General features: G+C 33.8%; 1 protein-coding gene across 2 annotated transcripts in view; it reads left to right on the top strand.

The window, feature by feature from the left end:
• LOC143249503 (E3 ubiquitin-protein ligase arih1-like) overlaps positions 1 to 18,129 on the top strand; it is a 70,255-nt gene that overhangs the window by 15,419 nt on the left and 36,707 nt on the right. For both annotated transcript variants that reach the window (XM_076499445.1, XM_076499446.1), the window contains 3 exons: positions 457 to 524; positions 1,746 to 1,830; positions 13,976 to 14,047. In XM_076499445.1, the coding sequence (XP_076355560.1) occupies positions 457 to 524; positions 1,746 to 1,830; positions 13,976 to 14,047 (225 nt within the window). The remainder of the gene's footprint in view (positions 1 to 456; positions 525 to 1,745; positions 1,831 to 13,975; positions 14,048 to 18,129) is intronic.

The following is an 18,129-nucleotide window of genomic DNA, read 5'->3' on the forward strand; positions in this document are numbered from 1 at the left end:
TTATTTCACAGCTTTGGAAAGTTTGGGATTTGTACCTGAATTGCTTCTATTATCAGCAGTAATAGTTCACATACCCCTTTCATAGTTTACATACATGTTGTACTGAAATATTAACTTTTGCTTCAACCTGTCATTTGGAGTAGTCTTCATCAGCCAAAAACATTGATTTATACACATTTGTTATGTGGCCTTTTTCTTATGATGTGAATGAGTATATTTATCACATTATTTCTGGAAATACTATGACAGCCTGTACTTCTGTAGGTGATATGCTGGTGTGGCAGGGTTACAGCCAATCATTGTAAATGCATCAACATATAACAACTTTATTGCAATTTATTTTCATAAATTGGAGGGGGGAATAACATAGTATTTATATTTTATTAACTGTTTACATAATTATTTCCAGTACTGATATGTATACATATCTTGAATAGCCAATTTCACTATTTTCAGATTCCCCCAACTGTCACCAGGATACTTCTGAACTATTTTAACTGGGATAAAGAAAAGCTGTATGAAAGGTAAACTATATATATGAAACATATATTTCAGCTTACAGAGACTGTACTTAACCCATTGACTGCTGATTTGCCATATGGGGATGGTCCAACTTCAGCAGTTGTTGCAAGTGTACTGTATACAATTTATGATCCACAAAAATTTAGTGCATATTTAAAACAGCAATGGTCAAAAGGTTAAGTCATTTATTTGTGCAAGGTAATGTTCATGTACATGTGTTTTAGAATTTGTAAAAGCAGTTTTAACAAACTGTAAGATAATGTCAATTGTAGTTAGGTAACTTTTTGGTTATAATAGCCTGCAACCAAGGGAAGTAAACCTAAAGGAAATTAAGCAGGTAGTTTATCATTTTAAGTGAAAAATTAAACTTAAATTTTAAAGCAGAAAAGTACTTGGATTTCCACCAGAAATAATAAAAGATTTTTTTCACTGATATAGATATCCAATATTTTCTTTTGAGTTATCTGGGAATCTACACACATTATTTTGTTTTTCAGCACAGACTTAAGGAAGGTGTAAGGATTTTTAAGAACCTCTATGAAATGTTTGACTGATTTTTTTTACACTATATTATTTTAAATTACAAATGAAGTATTTGTATTTTATCTGCTATCATAAACAGCATAGCCAAATGACATTGAATCCATGAGTAATATTAGAATAGTACATTGTAATTTTGATACCAAGAAAAATTAAAGATCCAAAAATACATGTGTCTGTTCTCTAGAATCTTACCTCGAAGTTGTGAAATTGTTTCAACGAATATCTGAATGTAAAATCTCGTGTCCATTTTGAACAATATTAACAGTATTAATATTATCTTCTAGTGGTTTAAATCGAGTATCTAATTATAAGTAGCTAATGCTTATAAATTTTTTCTATCCTGTAAAAAACAAATGTGTAGAATCCTTATTGTAATGGTAGCAGACTTATGAAACTGGCAGTTGCCCTAGTGTTGAATGTTGTAAATATCAGTTGTTACATGTTTTAAGCTCATTACAGTTTTAATGTATCTTGAATGAATGTTCATGTTGTTGTTTTTTAATAGATAAATCTGCTTTTAACTATTTTTTATCTACCATTCACCACACAATTGGCCTAAAAAATATAATAATTTCACACAAGTTATTAATATCATTGACTGTTGTCAAACAATTTAAAACCTATTCAAAAATATTTTAAGCCACAATAACATTGATTTTTGAAATAACAAATATTTATAGGTATTATGATGGTGACCAGGAACGACTTTTTAAGGAAGCTCACATTGTTAGTCCTTACAAAAGACCAGCAAAGAAATCATACAAGGTTAGATGTTGAAAGCTTTTTAATGCAATTTTTTATTATAATGTAGTAATTAGTTAACTGCTTTTATTGCAGAACTCTTAACTAGTGAGTAAGCTGATCATTTTATTGCAGAATTAAGAATAGAACTAAAAGATCCTAATGTCAAAAACAAGTTAATTTTGGGGTAGTAGTGTAGTGTTTCAGAAGAAAGCACTAGTAGAACAATTTATAGGATTGAAAAACAATGTTTTACTTTAAGTATGAATGAAGGCAACTTTATGAATTACAGTTTAAACTAAAAAGTTGTTTATAATGTTTTGAATAAATCTACATGTAGCATGTCAAAGATTATGGTAATCTACATTAATGCATTACAAAACAAATTTACAAGGTACTCTTATCTTTGAAGAAACATTGCACATCTGCATGGAATGAAAAATAGAACTATGGTTGAATCAGTACCTTTATTGCTAATTAATCATTTTCTCCAAGATATAAATTAGAAAATCATGACTGAAATGCTACTTTGTTAAGCCTATTTTCTGTTGAAAAACTAGTCAAGGGCTTTCACAAAATAAAATCATTTATATGGTGGCTTAAAGTACAGTTAGAAATTTAAAGAAATAAAATCTCATTATTTGTAATTAATGAACGAAAATAAAAATGTGGAACAGATATCCAACAGTTGTATGACTTTGTCATAAATATATTTATTAATTAAAAGTTAGTAGCTCATCTATATGGAAATCTTTTTTCTTAATTTTGTACATATTATATGACATTTTCATTGTGAGGTTTAGTGGCACTATCTTTACCAGTTTTTGGTATGGAAAAATGAAATGTTAAAAGACATGATAATCATTTTGTTTCAAGCACAGTAACATTCATTCTATCACATATTAGTACCTGCTCCGTTTAATGAATGGTATACAAGTTTTGCATTAGAGACGTCCGAATAAACTGAAAAAAATAGAGGTTTCTATTATATATGTTTGAATTTATTTGGACAATCCATTTAGCCATAGTATTTCTAAAAATAGGCATTTCATAGTTATCATGTAGATGTCATGAAACTTGTACTTCTCCCAGTTTTAGTTATTGTATTTCTTGCAGATTTTGCCCTAGCCATTCATGTAGGTCAGGCTGACTGTTGATTAGGTGGCTTGAGATATTCATAATATAACTCTTAAACTATTAAAGAAAAGAAGACCAACCAAAAAGACATGGAATGTTGTATCATCTACTTTTGGTTAGCGATACATATATATTTACGCACCCATATGGTTTCAACTTTAATTTTCTTTTATTTTGCTGTTTTCAGTATAAATTTATACTTCACAACTTTATTTTCCTTTTCTATTCTATTTAAATTATATTTCTTTGTTTCTTATTACTTTATTTATCTTCCAGTATTATTCATTATTATTAGTTTTCTTTGTTTCCATAATACTTTCACTTCCATATCCTGTTGGTTTCTACTAACCTGAAAGTTTATTCATTTTCTTCTATACTCTTTCACTCTCTTCCTATTGTGTGCTGAACACAACACTTGACAAAGCAAAGTGGTTAGTGTGCCTGGACTTTGAATCGAGAATTCATGGTCTCTTGCTGCAAAAGCATGCTCTGGTCAAATCTTACTGTTTTATCAGACAAAAGCATCCCTATGTGCAATATCACAAAATAGTTCCCACAAATAGAACAACAATCAATCCTTTTAGCGTGAATGGTGGGAGGTAAGGAGTTGTTGGTTAGCTGTGTTCTCTCTAGTTAGCCAGTTAAAAATTAGGAACAGCTGTGAACTGATAGCTCTTGTTTAGCTCTGTATGAAATTTCAGAATGAATTTCTAACAAAGAAATGGCAGTTTAATTCTGTATATCTTAATGCACCTATACTTTGGCCAAAATGTTAACTATTTTGTGGTACCATTTTTATCATGCTGTTGCTACATTTATTTGTTATTTGTATTTTTAATGCCTAGACAGTTAAGTATTGCTTTTTTCTTCTTTGAATTGTATATTAATTTGTCAGTGATGAAAAATCACATGGCATAATACATTTAAGTCTGTTTGAAAATAAAAGCATGATCTTTAATAAAGCCTGTTTCTTCCTTGCCTATGTATTATTGTATTGTAGTTTTTCTCTAAGTTATAGTTGCTACAGTAGTAAAAGTGAATGTGGTTAATTCAGCAGGGATTGAATGTAACATTGGTGCTACTAAAGTCAGAAATCTAATACTCTTATAATGCTAAACAGTTAGGCTTAAAATGAAACATTGTACTGATGTGTGAACTACCTGACAATGATTATCATAAAAATTATGTTGAATCATCAAAACAAAACATGGCTTAAGTGGTGAAAGAGGGTGTTTTCAAAAATAAAACAGACACTTCTGTTTCTAAGTAGTGTCTTTATATTAAAAATTTTTTTAATATTTTGTTACTGAATATAACCTTATCAAGCCATTAGGCTTGAAAGCTTAAGCTAAGTTTGTTAAAAGGCAAAATGTACAGCAAATCAAAGAGTTGAAAAGAATAACATCTAAGCTTTTATTAGTAGCTTAATTGTATTCTTCATTAAAATTCAATGCTTATATACATCAAGAAAATAACATCAAGATGTAGTGATGTAACCTGTAGCTTAGGAGGCTATCCTAGATGTAAATATTTGTGAATGTAAATCTAAGGCCACCTGTAGGTATATTATCTGTTGCAGGTCTAAGTTTAAATGTAATGTGTGGTTGGATTTTTTAAATCTATAGAACTATGCACTAAGAGAAACCCATGCTTCTTGTTCAGCAATTGTACTATACATAAAGCTTTATATAACTAAGATCTCTAACTTTCACATTTCAGTCTGTATTACTGAGGCATATATTTAGCTTTCTGATTGGCATAAGGTAGGTACCTGTATTGTTTCCAAAACTTTACTACCTCCTCTCATCCAAAGCTATCTTGATCTTGATTTGTCCTCTAAGCATTTCTGAAATTTTAAACAGCACACCAATCTATTATATTTATTTTTGTGCCATTGCAGCAGTGTGTGCTGACCTTGTGACTACACTTCACCAATCATATTACACAAATTGTACTAGCAAAAATCAAGGTTCACTTTCTTGATTGGCATTTTAGCGTATAGGCACATGTTTTAACTTGTTCTCTATGTGACTAAAAATGTTTAATTGTGCTTGATTACAAATTTATATTTGTTTCAGCTTTGAGTTTTCCTTGTGTTTGATTTTCCATTGTTTCTACTCAGTTTTAATATGTTTCTATTTTCTAAATTATACTTTGTTCATATGAATTAAAGATTCAATATGGTGGATGATCAAATTCCCACCATGGGTAGACAATAGTTCTGACACTAGTCTTTGGGTTGATGATGTCTGCTGGGGAAGCACAGGCTTTCATTCATAAGGAGTTCATTTCATACATTTGTCAGGTGATTTTTTTTTCCTTCCACATTTTTTTTGGAGGTGAAGAGGTAGAACTAATGTGTTAAACATTTCTTTCCATGGCACTTATCACCTGATACTGTGCCTCCTCTCAGTCTGTTTGGTTAGGTATTGTTCTTTTTCCCAGGAGATCTGTGGTAAGTTTTTCAGAGTGTATTTCTCACTCCCCTTAGGTACACCAATGTTCATTGAGTTTATGTGAACTAGTGTGGATGAATCTAGTTTTTTGCACTCTATGTTAAGTCATTCATATGATCAGTGTTTGGTAAGCTAGGTTTTTAAACTTCTTTTACCATCTAGGTTATGTTAGCTTAAATTTGCACTTTGAGTTTCCTTATTCCTCCATATATATATATAATTTTTTTTTCTTCTCACTGTTAATTTTAATTAATTAGTAAGTTATTTTCTCATTACTACAAATGACATCTAAGTGGGAATTACTTTTGAGTAAATCTTTGTTAACTGGGTGCTTTTTTATTATCTTGTTCTTCAGGTTAGAATTTATTTTTGTATCCTTTATCTTATAGATTTTTTGAGTAGAATTATAAAATTGATATTTAAGAGTCATTTATCTTCTCAGTTTGTTTAATGTTTTTGTATTCTAGATGTTACTTATTATTTTGTGTTTTAGGTCAATTTCATAGTTTTGCAGGTTTGTTATTTTTATGCACTTTGTAAACTTTGCACATTTCTAAATTTTTTTAGTAACTTGGTAATGAGTATGTTCTCTATTCTAAATTCTTTGGCTTATGTTCTTTTTTGCTACACTTAACAACAATTCTGTGGCTTATACAGGATCTTTCTGTGGGTTTCTGCCTTCTGTTTCAGATCCCTGCTATCCACTTCCTGTATCTCCTTCCCTTCTTCTCAGGATCATACCTTGTCTAGTTGTCTTGCTAGATATGTTTGAGTCCTACAACACAAAAGAGCTACTGAATGGGTAGTAACCACTTAACTTGGAATTTACTCACATCTTAGATTTTTCTCCAAAAAGGGGTTTGGAATCCCATCACTGATCTATTTTGGCTGTATCCTTATATTTAGATGTCTTGCTTCACCATGTTATCATACATCTCACTTTAGGAAGTTTTTTGCCTCACTGCCACATCATTTTTTCTTTAGTTCATCTATGAGGATTCTGATTTACAGTTCTGGATGCTTGGTCTTTGTAACCACTGTTTTTTAGATGACTGGATATTGTTCATCTTTTCCTGTGCTCATTCAATTACTCACACCCGATTCCTTTATCAAGAAGCTGCTCATTATGATTTCTGATCAAGTTGGAAAAGTCCTTCAGTATCCTCTTACACCATCTTATTCATTTGAATGTTCTCTTCACTTTCTGTCTTGTAGGTAGTCACGATAGCCCTACTTCCTTTTCCTCACTCTGAATGTAAGGTTCCATCTCTTTTGGAGATGTGGGCTTCCATGGAGGCTCTTATCTCTTGTATTGAGCATATACACATTCCTTTCATTGGATGTTTCTTGACCAGTGGAACTTCCCCTACAATCCCTTGGACCATTCCATCTCCCTTTCACCTAGAATCAAGGCTGACTTTGCTTGGTGGCTGAACAGTAACTTAACCACTGTGGAGGTTTTTATTCATCTACCTTATCTCCCATCTCATCTGTTTACAGATGCTTTCTTTGTGGGTTCTGAAGGTTTTTCTTTATTCCCCAAAGCTTTCAGGTTGATGGTCAATTATGGATGCTACTCTTCATATTCACATCCAGGAATCTATACCGGTTCATTGGGCTCTGTATCATTTCTTCCAATTCGTGTAAGGGAGAATGGTTATGATTTATGCTGACAATACCACTGCCATAAAATTTTGCACTAAGCATGGAGGAATTAAATCCAGGTCTATGTCTTTTCAAGTTTTGGACTTTTTGTACTGGTCAACTAATCACAACATTAAAGTTCTGATGATTCATGTTCTCAGAGCTGTGAATCTTACAGCCAATTTCTTATGCCCCATACCACAGAGGATCAAGAGATCACAGGTAGCATTGCATAAATGTGTTTTCCCACTTACTGAAATGTCAAACATCTTTCTTTTTTTGGCTCCATTTCCTCAACCCCCATCCCTGGGGATAGATGCTTTCAGTCAAGATTGGAGAAGTCTTTACCTTCATGCCTACCCTCTGATCAGACTTATCTCCTGGATTTTTCTTGTGTGCAGGCCACTCCTCATTGTGTTTTGCTAGTTGCTCTGGCACTTACTGGAACAACAGACCCTGTCCATTTCTCTGTTCTGATTGCTCATCCAACAATCTTGATCTGAAAATTTTCATTTCAGCATCATCACACTCCATCTTTTTATGTGACTTTGTTCAGCATCAGCTCAGAGACTTGCCACTCATGTAGCATCTTTTCCTGTCTGTACCATTTGTCCATCCTCCTTGTCCATGTACCATAGGCATTGGTCTTGCTTCTGTCTTTAGTCTATTTTCCTTGACTTTTGACTAGCCTCTCTTATTGTTCTTACCTCTCCCAGTTTTTCATCTGGTTGTTTTAACAGGGTTTATCTGTCTCAACTGCTGCTCTTTATAGGGTTGCCCTGTCAAACACCTTATCTCTCACTTCTATGCTTCTGGAAAGCCTTCTCTTCTTCAATTATTTCCCTCTCTTTCTGTTCCTATCATCTATTCTATCTGTCACATTTCTTTGTTCTCGCAGATTGGGATCTCAGTGTGGTTCTTCACTCTTGCTATTTGTTTCTTGTAACTTTTTTCTCTTGAGATATAGAGATGCCAACCATTACGATTTGAGCGTAATCATTACGATTTTGGTGTATACATTACGACTATATGCTCATACAGACAAATATTACGACTTGTTGCAACTCCCAAATTATTATATATTATATAGGCTTATACAATAAAGTGATAAATTGTTCCCCCAGGGCTTGAAAGGAGTGAAAAGAAAATTTCTAGTGAGATACAAATAAATTTTGATAATAAATAAAAGACATAGTCCAAATGGCTACTTGCGATGATCATGTTTGTGCTTGAAATAATAAAAAATATTTGTATCTCTGACATCTACCAATAGTTTGAGTGCAGTGCTTCTCCATACTGGGTACATAGGGGAATCCATAATTACATCATCAGTGCTTGTCAGCTAATCAGTGCTCGCGTGTAGATGGGTATTTCTCGTTTTCTAAGTGGCATAGAAACACCAATGCGATCGTTCACAAGATGGGAATAAAGAGGCCTCGTTCACCAGATTGTGTTGTTTCTGGCAAATTTAAAAGGACTAAAACTGTGAAAGGGCTCTGTCTACAATCATTACGCTCAGTCATTTGAAATAGTTGGCATCTCTGGAGATATAATTCCTCACTCTCCTGGCATGTAGTCATTGTTGTTCAGACACTTATGCCATCCATTACCGTTTCTTGTTATTCAGTACTGGGATATCAGCTGCTCAGGGAGGATGTTTTGCTATTTTTCCTAGTTCCTTACCTTCCTTTTCCCACCTGTGTTCGTGTTTGGATCTTGACCATCTACTGTGTCCTTTTTATTCCATGCTATGTTATTTGGCTTGTTTCCTTTTATTGTTCTCATTCCTGTGTCATTGTTCCTTGGTATTTTTCTGTTTCTCTTGATATTTCACTTATTACACTCATTGATTGGGTTATCAACTCATACAACATATTTTGATATGTCCATAGCAGGTTGCCATATACAGTGTTTTTTCACCCAAAATGCATCATCTGACTAAGTTTCCAGCTGCTCAAAACTACCATCTTTTGAAGATCTTTAAGGCTGGTATTTGGACAACTCCCAATGCATTCCTAACTTTCTCTCTGCACAACTGTGTCTTCCTTGGGCAAGTATCATCATTCTTCTGTGGCAGTTCTACATACATTTGTTTGGGTTAAGCTGATGCATTATTTTTATCTTTTTTTGTTCATATATATTTTTCAGGATCCCACCAGGTGATATGTGTTGCCTGGTCAAGTGTGCTGAATTTCATGTCTTATCACTAAATCTGTATGCTTACTATAGAAATGGATTGTTTCTGTAAAGCCATATATATATATATGTGTGTGTGTGTGTGTGTCTATAAATAAAGGACCATCAGTGATAGGCTTTGTGAATAAAACAGGTGGGGATTTTTACCCATTCCTACTGATCTGTGGTTCTTGCAGTCACAGTCTGTTGAGCAAATCCCATTGCATTGTCTCCAATGTATAGTTCCTCTGGACTTTCCCAACACACATTCACCCATCCTCTTTCTTCTACTGTAGCAATGGGGCTCTTTGCCATTTCTTGTTCACAGTTGCTGAAGTGGTGCACCATGGAAGTTTCCTCATGAGTGGGATCTGTACAGTAATTAATACTTCCTAGTCATATGTTCTAATTTGTTAGAATAGGGCTATCATTGTTTTACTTCATATTATACACATCCAAGGTGCTTCTTCTGGAAGTATTTTCTTCAGATTGACAACATTTATTCATTATATTTGCTATTTATACAAAGCACTTCAACTAGATGCTTTCTGCCCTGATAGACTACACTTATTATACTCCATATTATTCAAGACATCTTCCCTTGATCTTTTTTGTGTGGGCAGACCATGTTTGTTGAACTTATGCAAGCTGCTTCCATTGTTATTTTTACCCATAGAACATGCTTGGTATAATCCATCTTATCCCAAGGTGCCTCTCCTGCATGTTTTCTGCCCATAGAGACATGTCCTATTTATATATAGTCCGTTAGCCATAACAACATATTCTTATATTAGATTATAGACACCTTGTTGAAATCTTTCACTGTGTCAATGTGCTCATGCTCATTGTATGTGTGGATGTCTTTTGTACTCTTTGTTGTCCACAAGCAGAATCTGTCTTACATGACATGGTGCCTGGCTATTAAATTTTGCCCTGTTTTTCTTTGTTTATTTGTGGACAAAGAGCATACCAAGTAGTGCTATACCCCATGTGTGCCTCTTTAATAATTGTTCTTTCATGGCAGTTGTTCTTCTCTTGTTTAATTACTTTTGCACCTTCACTGGTCTTTCTACCTTTGCAATGTGGAATTCTTGTTTGTTTATTTTTTTTGAATTTCACGCAAAGCTACTTAAGGGTTATCTGCACATGTGGAATTCTATCTTGGGTGAATGGAGGTAGTACTATTTTGTAAAGTGGCATTTTAAAATACTGAAAATTACTTCCAAAACAGTACTTATCTCCTCTCATCCACTTATCACCCTTCCTCCCCATTGATTTGCCAGTGTTTCTGGTTTGTACATGCCAATTCTCAGAACTGAGAATTTAGTTGCAATGGTAAAGGAAATTATTTGAACTAGTGTAGATGGTGCAGCATGATTGGTGGAGGGTAGTCACATGATCAGCACGCACTGCTGCAATAGTGCAAAAATGAAGGGGTATAATGGAATGTTGCACTGTTGAATATTTAAGCAATGCTTAGAGGGCAAATTGAAGTTGAGATAGCTTCAGGTGAGAAAGGTAAATATGCATCAGAAATACTTTATTACTATGAAGGTTAATCTGTGTTTATTAGGACCAGAAATATATGAATAAACTGCTAATCACTTATGCCAGTAAGCAAAATATAAATGTCATTTCATAATCTTACAGTGCTCTCACATGATTGATAAATAGCATTGAGATTGGCCTGTAAATTACAATGAATTTCAGTAAATGACCAGTAAAGATTTCAATTCTGGTTGGACATTGGTTTGTTTAGCAAGTTAGTAATAAATTGCCAACTGATTTATTTATTAATAGACAATATGAACAAAAGAAACCTGGCTTTTGGAATAATTTTGGACTGCAAAATTTTACATTCCTGGTTGAAAATGACTGTTAATATTTTTAATATAGGATGATTACTACAAATGTTTTTGTGCCGATTGGGCACATTCTTTGAAATGTTTAGATACCAATCATGATTTTACTGGACAATGGATGCTGAACATTAATTAATTTGTGCCATTTATACTCTTTGTAATAATTCTACAAAGTGAATTAATTTTGTCATAAATACTTTAAAACTGTTTTTGTAATTTACTCCAAGATATCCCAACTCTATTCAAATGACTTTTGATTAGAGAAATATTACTTTCATTTATTAAAAAACTTCTTGTAATTATTTAGTTTTATATGAAAACTAGAAAATAAAATTGTGAGATTAGATAATTAATTTGTTTTGTTTGTTTGTTTTTTGAAATTTCGCACAAAGCTACTCGAGGGCTATCTGTGCTAGCCATCCCTAATTTAGCAGTGTAAGACTAGAGGGAAGGCAGCTAGTCATCAACACCCACTGCCAACTATTGGGTAACTCTTGTACCAAAGAACAGTGGGATTGACTGTCACATTATAATGCTCCCATGGCTGGGAGGGCGAGCATGTTTAGCGCGATGCAGGCGTGAACCCGCAACCCTCAGATTACGAGTCGCACGTCTTACGCGCTCGGCCATGCCACGCCAGATAATTAATATTTATGTATGTTTAAATTCATTGTGAAGTATATTTCAGTTAAAAAAGAATAGAGTTAAAAATGTTTGTGAGTTTAATGTTTTATATTGTATTATAGAGAAAAGCTTAATTCTAACGTACTGTAAGCTTTATAACTTCTGCAATGATGTATGATATTTTATCCTTTTATAAACAACTAACATTCACTACAGAATATACTGTTATTTAATGTATAAAGGTAATTTTTTGTAAATTATTGTGCAAATGTTCTGCATATGGTAGCAATATCCTTGTAAACTAGATTTGCAAAGTGTGTGTTAGTGTTGTGTTCTGCAGGTCTTATACTGGCTTGGTCCTGTTTCTCTAATAAATATGGAGTAGGTGTCATACATATTTTAAGAAATGATACAGAGACTTGTACAAATTAATATGAATTGATGTATATATCTCTCTCTCTTGAATATGTTTTCTTGGAATATTTGTTGATTTGGACAGTATAACTTCTGTGTGATATGTGATACTGCTCTAGCACTTTATTGTGAATTGAAAGTTTAATATCTACATGATTTTGGATCTCTTTTTGATTCCTGTTTCATTTCATACACACATGTGAGAAATCCTGTTCTTCTTCTCTAGTAGTTAATAGTAGTTGTATAGTGAAATATAAAATCTAGCGGTGTGTCCAGATTTGACTTGTTTTGAGGTTTGAATAATTATTTTGTTTTATTTGTACACTTGTGAACTTCTCTGTGTAACATTTCTGGAACACTCTTTGTAAAAAATTGAAAAATCTGTGCCATATGCTATTGTACCTGAATATTATATTTGATTAGGCTTAAATAAGAATAATGATTGTTAGAATATCTTCTTTACAAGTAAGAATCAAAAATTTAAATTATGTTATCAAAGAATAAAATATAGCAGCAAAATATAATCAATATAAATTCAAAACCTGATTGGACAACAAGTTGTGGGGGGGGTAGTACAAATCGAATAATAAAGCTATAAGTTAATAGACAATATACTTGAAAAGTCTGTAGAAAAGAAAAAGAAAAACCAACGACATCTGGCAGTTCACCTAAGTACACTTACAAGTATACTTATAAGTATACAAGTGAAGTATCTTTCTTCACATATGTATGTATTATCTTTGGTTTTATATTTGATTTGTTGGCTTATATCAAGCTATCCTCTGAAAATTCACTAAAGACCAAAAAGAAGTATTTATAGCTTCAATCTTTGTAATATATTAAATTTAATAACCTAGAGATGGTAATGTTAAGAAGGTATAAAATTATTTTAAAAAACAAGAAAGCAATAGACAGGTAAAGGGAACAAAATACAAAAGATTTAATGGTTCCTTAACTTAAGAGCTGTGATTCAATGGTGACGAGAAAACCCACTTGTAGAGAAAAATATATATGTAAAACGGCTGGTTTGGGTTGAGAAAATTTTTTATGCAGAGGAGCGAACAACATTTCGACCTTCTTCAGTCATCGTCAGGTTTACAAAGAAAGAAAGAGGTAACTGATTGATAGCTGACCACATGTTTGAAGGGGGTTATGTAACTGAGTGTAGGAATGTGGAGGGCATACTTAGATGTTTGATTATATTTATTAATATAGGTATAAAGGTGTTCCTTTGTATTGTGATTTTTCTGTAAATTTTGGATAATGTTTGTGCATTGATTAAAATTTTTTGATAATTTTACCTTTACAAAATTAGGGGATAGTTGTTCTTTTCTACATTGTACAAAGGAACACCTTTATACCTATATTAATAAATATAATCAAACATCTAAGCATGCACTCTAAATTCCTACACTGTTACACAACCCCCATCAAACATGTGGTCAGCTATCGATCAGTTACCTCTTTCTTTCTTTGTGAACCTGACAATGACCGAAGAAGTTCGAAACATTGTTCACTCCTCTGCATAAAACATTTTCTCAACCCAAACCAGCCGTTTTTACATATACAAGAGCTGTGATTATTCAGTGACTGCACAAAAATTTCTGAGATAGTAAAATGTAAGCATATAAAGTGATTTTCTTATCCTTATATGTTAATTGTAATTAAAAAATATTCATATGATTAGTAGCTTTTTGAAAAAACAGTGTAATAAGAGAAAGAAAAATTAATTCTTACCTGTATTGTTTTGTATTTCTAAATCACAGACAATTCCCCTTGTTTATTTTTAAAGACGGAATAAATTTTGTAAATTTTGCTTAATTTGTATTGCTTGTTTACAACTGGCTTTAATTTCAGCAAATAGCCACCAGGTCAGGTGTGGTAATGACAGAAGAATGTGAAATTTGTTTACGAGAACTACCTGTGATGGTGAGTAATTACAAAAAGAGTCAATGTTTTAATTTTTTTGGTGACTAGATCCAGTGGTACAAATAAAATAATCTTTCAAGAGTTAAGGTGAACATTGATTTAACATTTCTTCTCCTGAGAGAACACTTTGAAGTTGAGTAAATAACAGAAATTCCAACTGCTCCTATTTTGGTAAAACTTTCCAATTTTTAACTCCAGGTTACATTGTTACAGTCGTGCCATTTATATTCTAATTTGTGCATGTTTTGCTGGTTTAACCTTATCACAACCCTATTTTTACAGAAGTGAAATGAAACAACAGTAGTATCAAGATGGTACTCATTTAAGCATTAGTGCTTCTGTACAGCTGTACTCAAAACAAATTAGCATGTTTTTCTAACACTGAATAAAATATCAACCAGTCAGAAATCATATTAATTGTTAGGCCATTAGAAAGTTGTGACAGTGATATTAGTTTCAGTGGAAAGGTTTTGAAACAAATGTAATCTAACTCAGAATGTTCATCCAAAAATAAAGGAAAAAGTATAGGGGAAAGAGTTCCATATTGAGAAACCATCTTCAGAACAAATGAAATTGAAAGAAAAGAAATTACTAAAGAAAAGTAAGTGAGTTTACACTTGAAGTAATATTCTAAAATGTGAAAATAAGAAAAATATCAAACAGTTACAGCATAAGGAGAAATAGTGTTCTGATACAGAATTGAAGCATATCAGGAAACAACCCTAATTGGTCTACCAATTAGTGTATTTCTACCATAATGGGGGCTGGAATTGAGATTTCAGGAATATTACTTGCCTCTCCACAGAACAGAGAACCAATACCTAAGACTACAGTGCACTGTACCAGTCTATGTTACAATCAGTAATAGTCCATACACCTCTACCAGTAGGAGGGTAACACATCATTCATGCATAGAACTTGTTTTGAGTACTGAGTACATGTCAATAGCTCATTCATTCCATCAACTTTTTCTTTTTTCATCAAGAAATGCATAACTTTTACTCTTTATTTTCCACTTGTAGTTTCACATTTGAAGTATTATCTTTATGATTTTCATTTTCCTGATTTTGATGAAAAACAGGTAAAAACTTTTAAATTGATTTTAGTTAGGCTTTCTAAAATGAGTGACAGTGGTCAATAATGACAATTTTGTCAATGCTAAAGTTTCCAAGACCTAAGTTCCATAGGGGGTACTAAGCTTACTAAAAATAAAAGTATAAATAATATTAATATTTTTCATGAATTCAGATTTGCAGATTTTATTAAGTATCGCTTCTCATGTTCATGTTTCTCTAACTTCTGTCTAGCTCTTCTCCTTAGGAGTTATCTTAAATAGAGGTGTGAGTTACTCTGATGTTGAGCAATGATACTGCAATGCATGTCATTGTTTCTATCTTACATACTTCATTTCAACCAAGGACTCGCAACTTCTGCTGAACCTGCCTTATTATAAACAAGTTTTGACTGGCTGTTCCCACAATCTGCCTATGTTTCTGGTTCTTCTGTCCCAGACAAGAATCAGGTAACATCCACCTCTGTCCTTTACTCATGAGTGTAACATTTGTTCTGTTACTTTTACTGATTCTTGGTTGTGCTTCTTGCCTGCACTTCAATTTTAAGATTTTGTCCCTCTTCTTCCCTCATCTGATTGTTGTATTATTGTAGGTACTTTCTCTCTCTACTTCATGTTGATTTAGCTACCATGTCCTCCCAAATCTTGAAGCTCTTTCGTGGCCTTACAATGTATTTTCATTCTCTTCTCAAATACATATTTCATATTGATATTTCTGCCTTGGGTACTTCTTGTACTCTTTGTCAAATAGGCCACTTCTTTGTCCCCTGGACTGAGGCTTATTGGGAGCATAATCAGATGTTTTCTCCAGGTGCCCTCCCATTTTTCTCTATTGTTTGGATCCCAGTAGTTTTCTTTGTCCCATTCAAGAAATTTGTTGTGATCTCATTTGCAATTCTGCCTTTTAAAGTAATTGACATAATCTCTCACACACCCCCTCAAAGTGAATTCCTGTACGTAGTGAGGGAGAATGTTCTGTACTTTCAATTTACCTCCTCTGGGATCTAAACATCCACCTGTGTGTCTGCTGTGAATGGTGACCAGTGAAGGGGAGGATAGGATTCTGGTGTTGAGGGTTCCAACTCCAACATACCACTTTGGCATTGAATTCCTGTAGATGGTTGGTCCTGCCAGGATCAATTGGCTAGTTCATTTGGGCCAGGGTCAACTGAGTGCCAACGTAGGATGTCATCAATGGGGTGTAGTGGACATTATGTCTGATACTGATGTTTAAGTATAGTGCTCACGAAACCCTGGCATTCCTGCAGTGACCTTATATGGCACTGTAGTGTGTCTCAAATAAAAAAATAAACAAGCTTGACAGCATAGAGAAAAATCCGACTACTGGCAAACAACTGTGCATTGGTGACTCTGTATGGTCAAAATTACAACTTGAATCTGTCCTGTGATATTGAATTATACATTCTTTAACTGAAAAACCTCTAGGGCAGATATCTCCATTTTTTATTCAGAAGGGTTTAGAAGGACTTGCTGGCTCTCCTAAATCGGTATAAAAAGTACAGTTTAGGGACATTTTAGTGGAAACAGCTTCATCACAACATTCCAAACTCCTCTTGAAATCAAAGGCTATTGGGGATATACCCATTGCTCCTCATTCTACTTTGAATTCTTCCAGAGGAGTTATAGTTGAAAGGGATTTAAAGACCATTCCAGAGTCAGAGATCCTCACAGGTTTCAACAGCCAAGGTGTTACAGGATTATGGAGCCAACAAATCTTTTAATATTAACATTTACAACATCATGTCCTCCTACCACAATCAAGGCAGAATATCTGAATTGTAAGGTATAGCCATATATTTCTAACCCTGTTAGATGCTTTCATTGTCAATGATTTGGTCATTCGAAAACATCTTTCCATGGTTCCTTGACATGCCTGTTGTGCTAGTAAAGACCACAATAGTTCTAAATGCCAACTAGAACTGCATTGTATTAACTATAATGTTCTACATCCTTCCTATTTACTTCTTGCCCTAAATGGATAGAAGAGAAATAAGTACAACGTCTAAAGACAGTTCACAATATTACTTACCCAGAGGCTCAGAAATTACTATTCCCAATTCCATCTCAGACTTATGCTGCTGTAATCAGTTCCACGACTACAGTAGGAGTCGAGACAGACCTTTCCATGCCTCCTGCAGAATCCTTAACAGCGCATCTTAATCTAGTACCCTCCAAAATCAACAAAGTTAACAAATCAGTATCTACTTCTATCTCTGTCCATACAACATCTTCCAGTCATTGCCCAACTTCACCTTGTTCAAGTCCAGGTGTTTCTATGGGGTCTTCCTCTCTTGACACCCCAAAAATTAAACAAACCATTTGTTCACATCCTCAATCACTGGAACATATGTCTACAAACACTGACCTGTTTACTCAATCCAGAGCAGAATCACTAGAGTGACTGACCCACATCCAGTAAAGAAAAAAGTGTAGTCGCAAGCAGAAAGTCTTCTTGCCATATTCTCCTTCAAAATAAATAAAAATGGCCATGCTAATCCAATGGAACTGTTGAGGTTTTCAATCAAATGTGAATGACATCAAGGATTTAATTGATTTTTGTCATCCCATATGTCTTCTCTACAGGAAACATTTTTTTAAACCTACTAAAACAGTCATAATTTGACAATACTTCTTATAGCAAAATGACAGGCTGTGTAGGACAACGACATGGATGGGGGAGTAGTACTACTTGTTGATCAACATGTGCCCACCTGGTCCTTGTCATTGATATGCCCTTGGAGGCTGTAGCCACCCATATCTGCTTCGGTCATATCATCACTGTTTGCTGTCTGTACCTTACCCCTAGAAAAAATTATTATCCATCAGACCTTGATGCCCTCATTGAGCAACTGCCAACCCCCTTTTTAATTTTGGGGGATTTTAATGGGCATAATCCCTTCTGGGATAGCTCTAGTATTGATGTGAAGGGTTGTGCTACAGAGAATATGCTCCTGAAGCACAGCCTGTCTTACTTCAATACTGGCTCGTA

The sequence above is a fragment of the Tachypleus tridentatus genome, chromosome 4, assembly GCF_004210375.1.
Source record: "Tachypleus tridentatus isolate NWPU-2018 chromosome 4, ASM421037v1, whole genome shotgun sequence".
Lineage (NCBI taxonomy): Eukaryota > Metazoa > Arthropoda > Merostomata > Xiphosura > Limulidae > Tachypleus > Tachypleus tridentatus.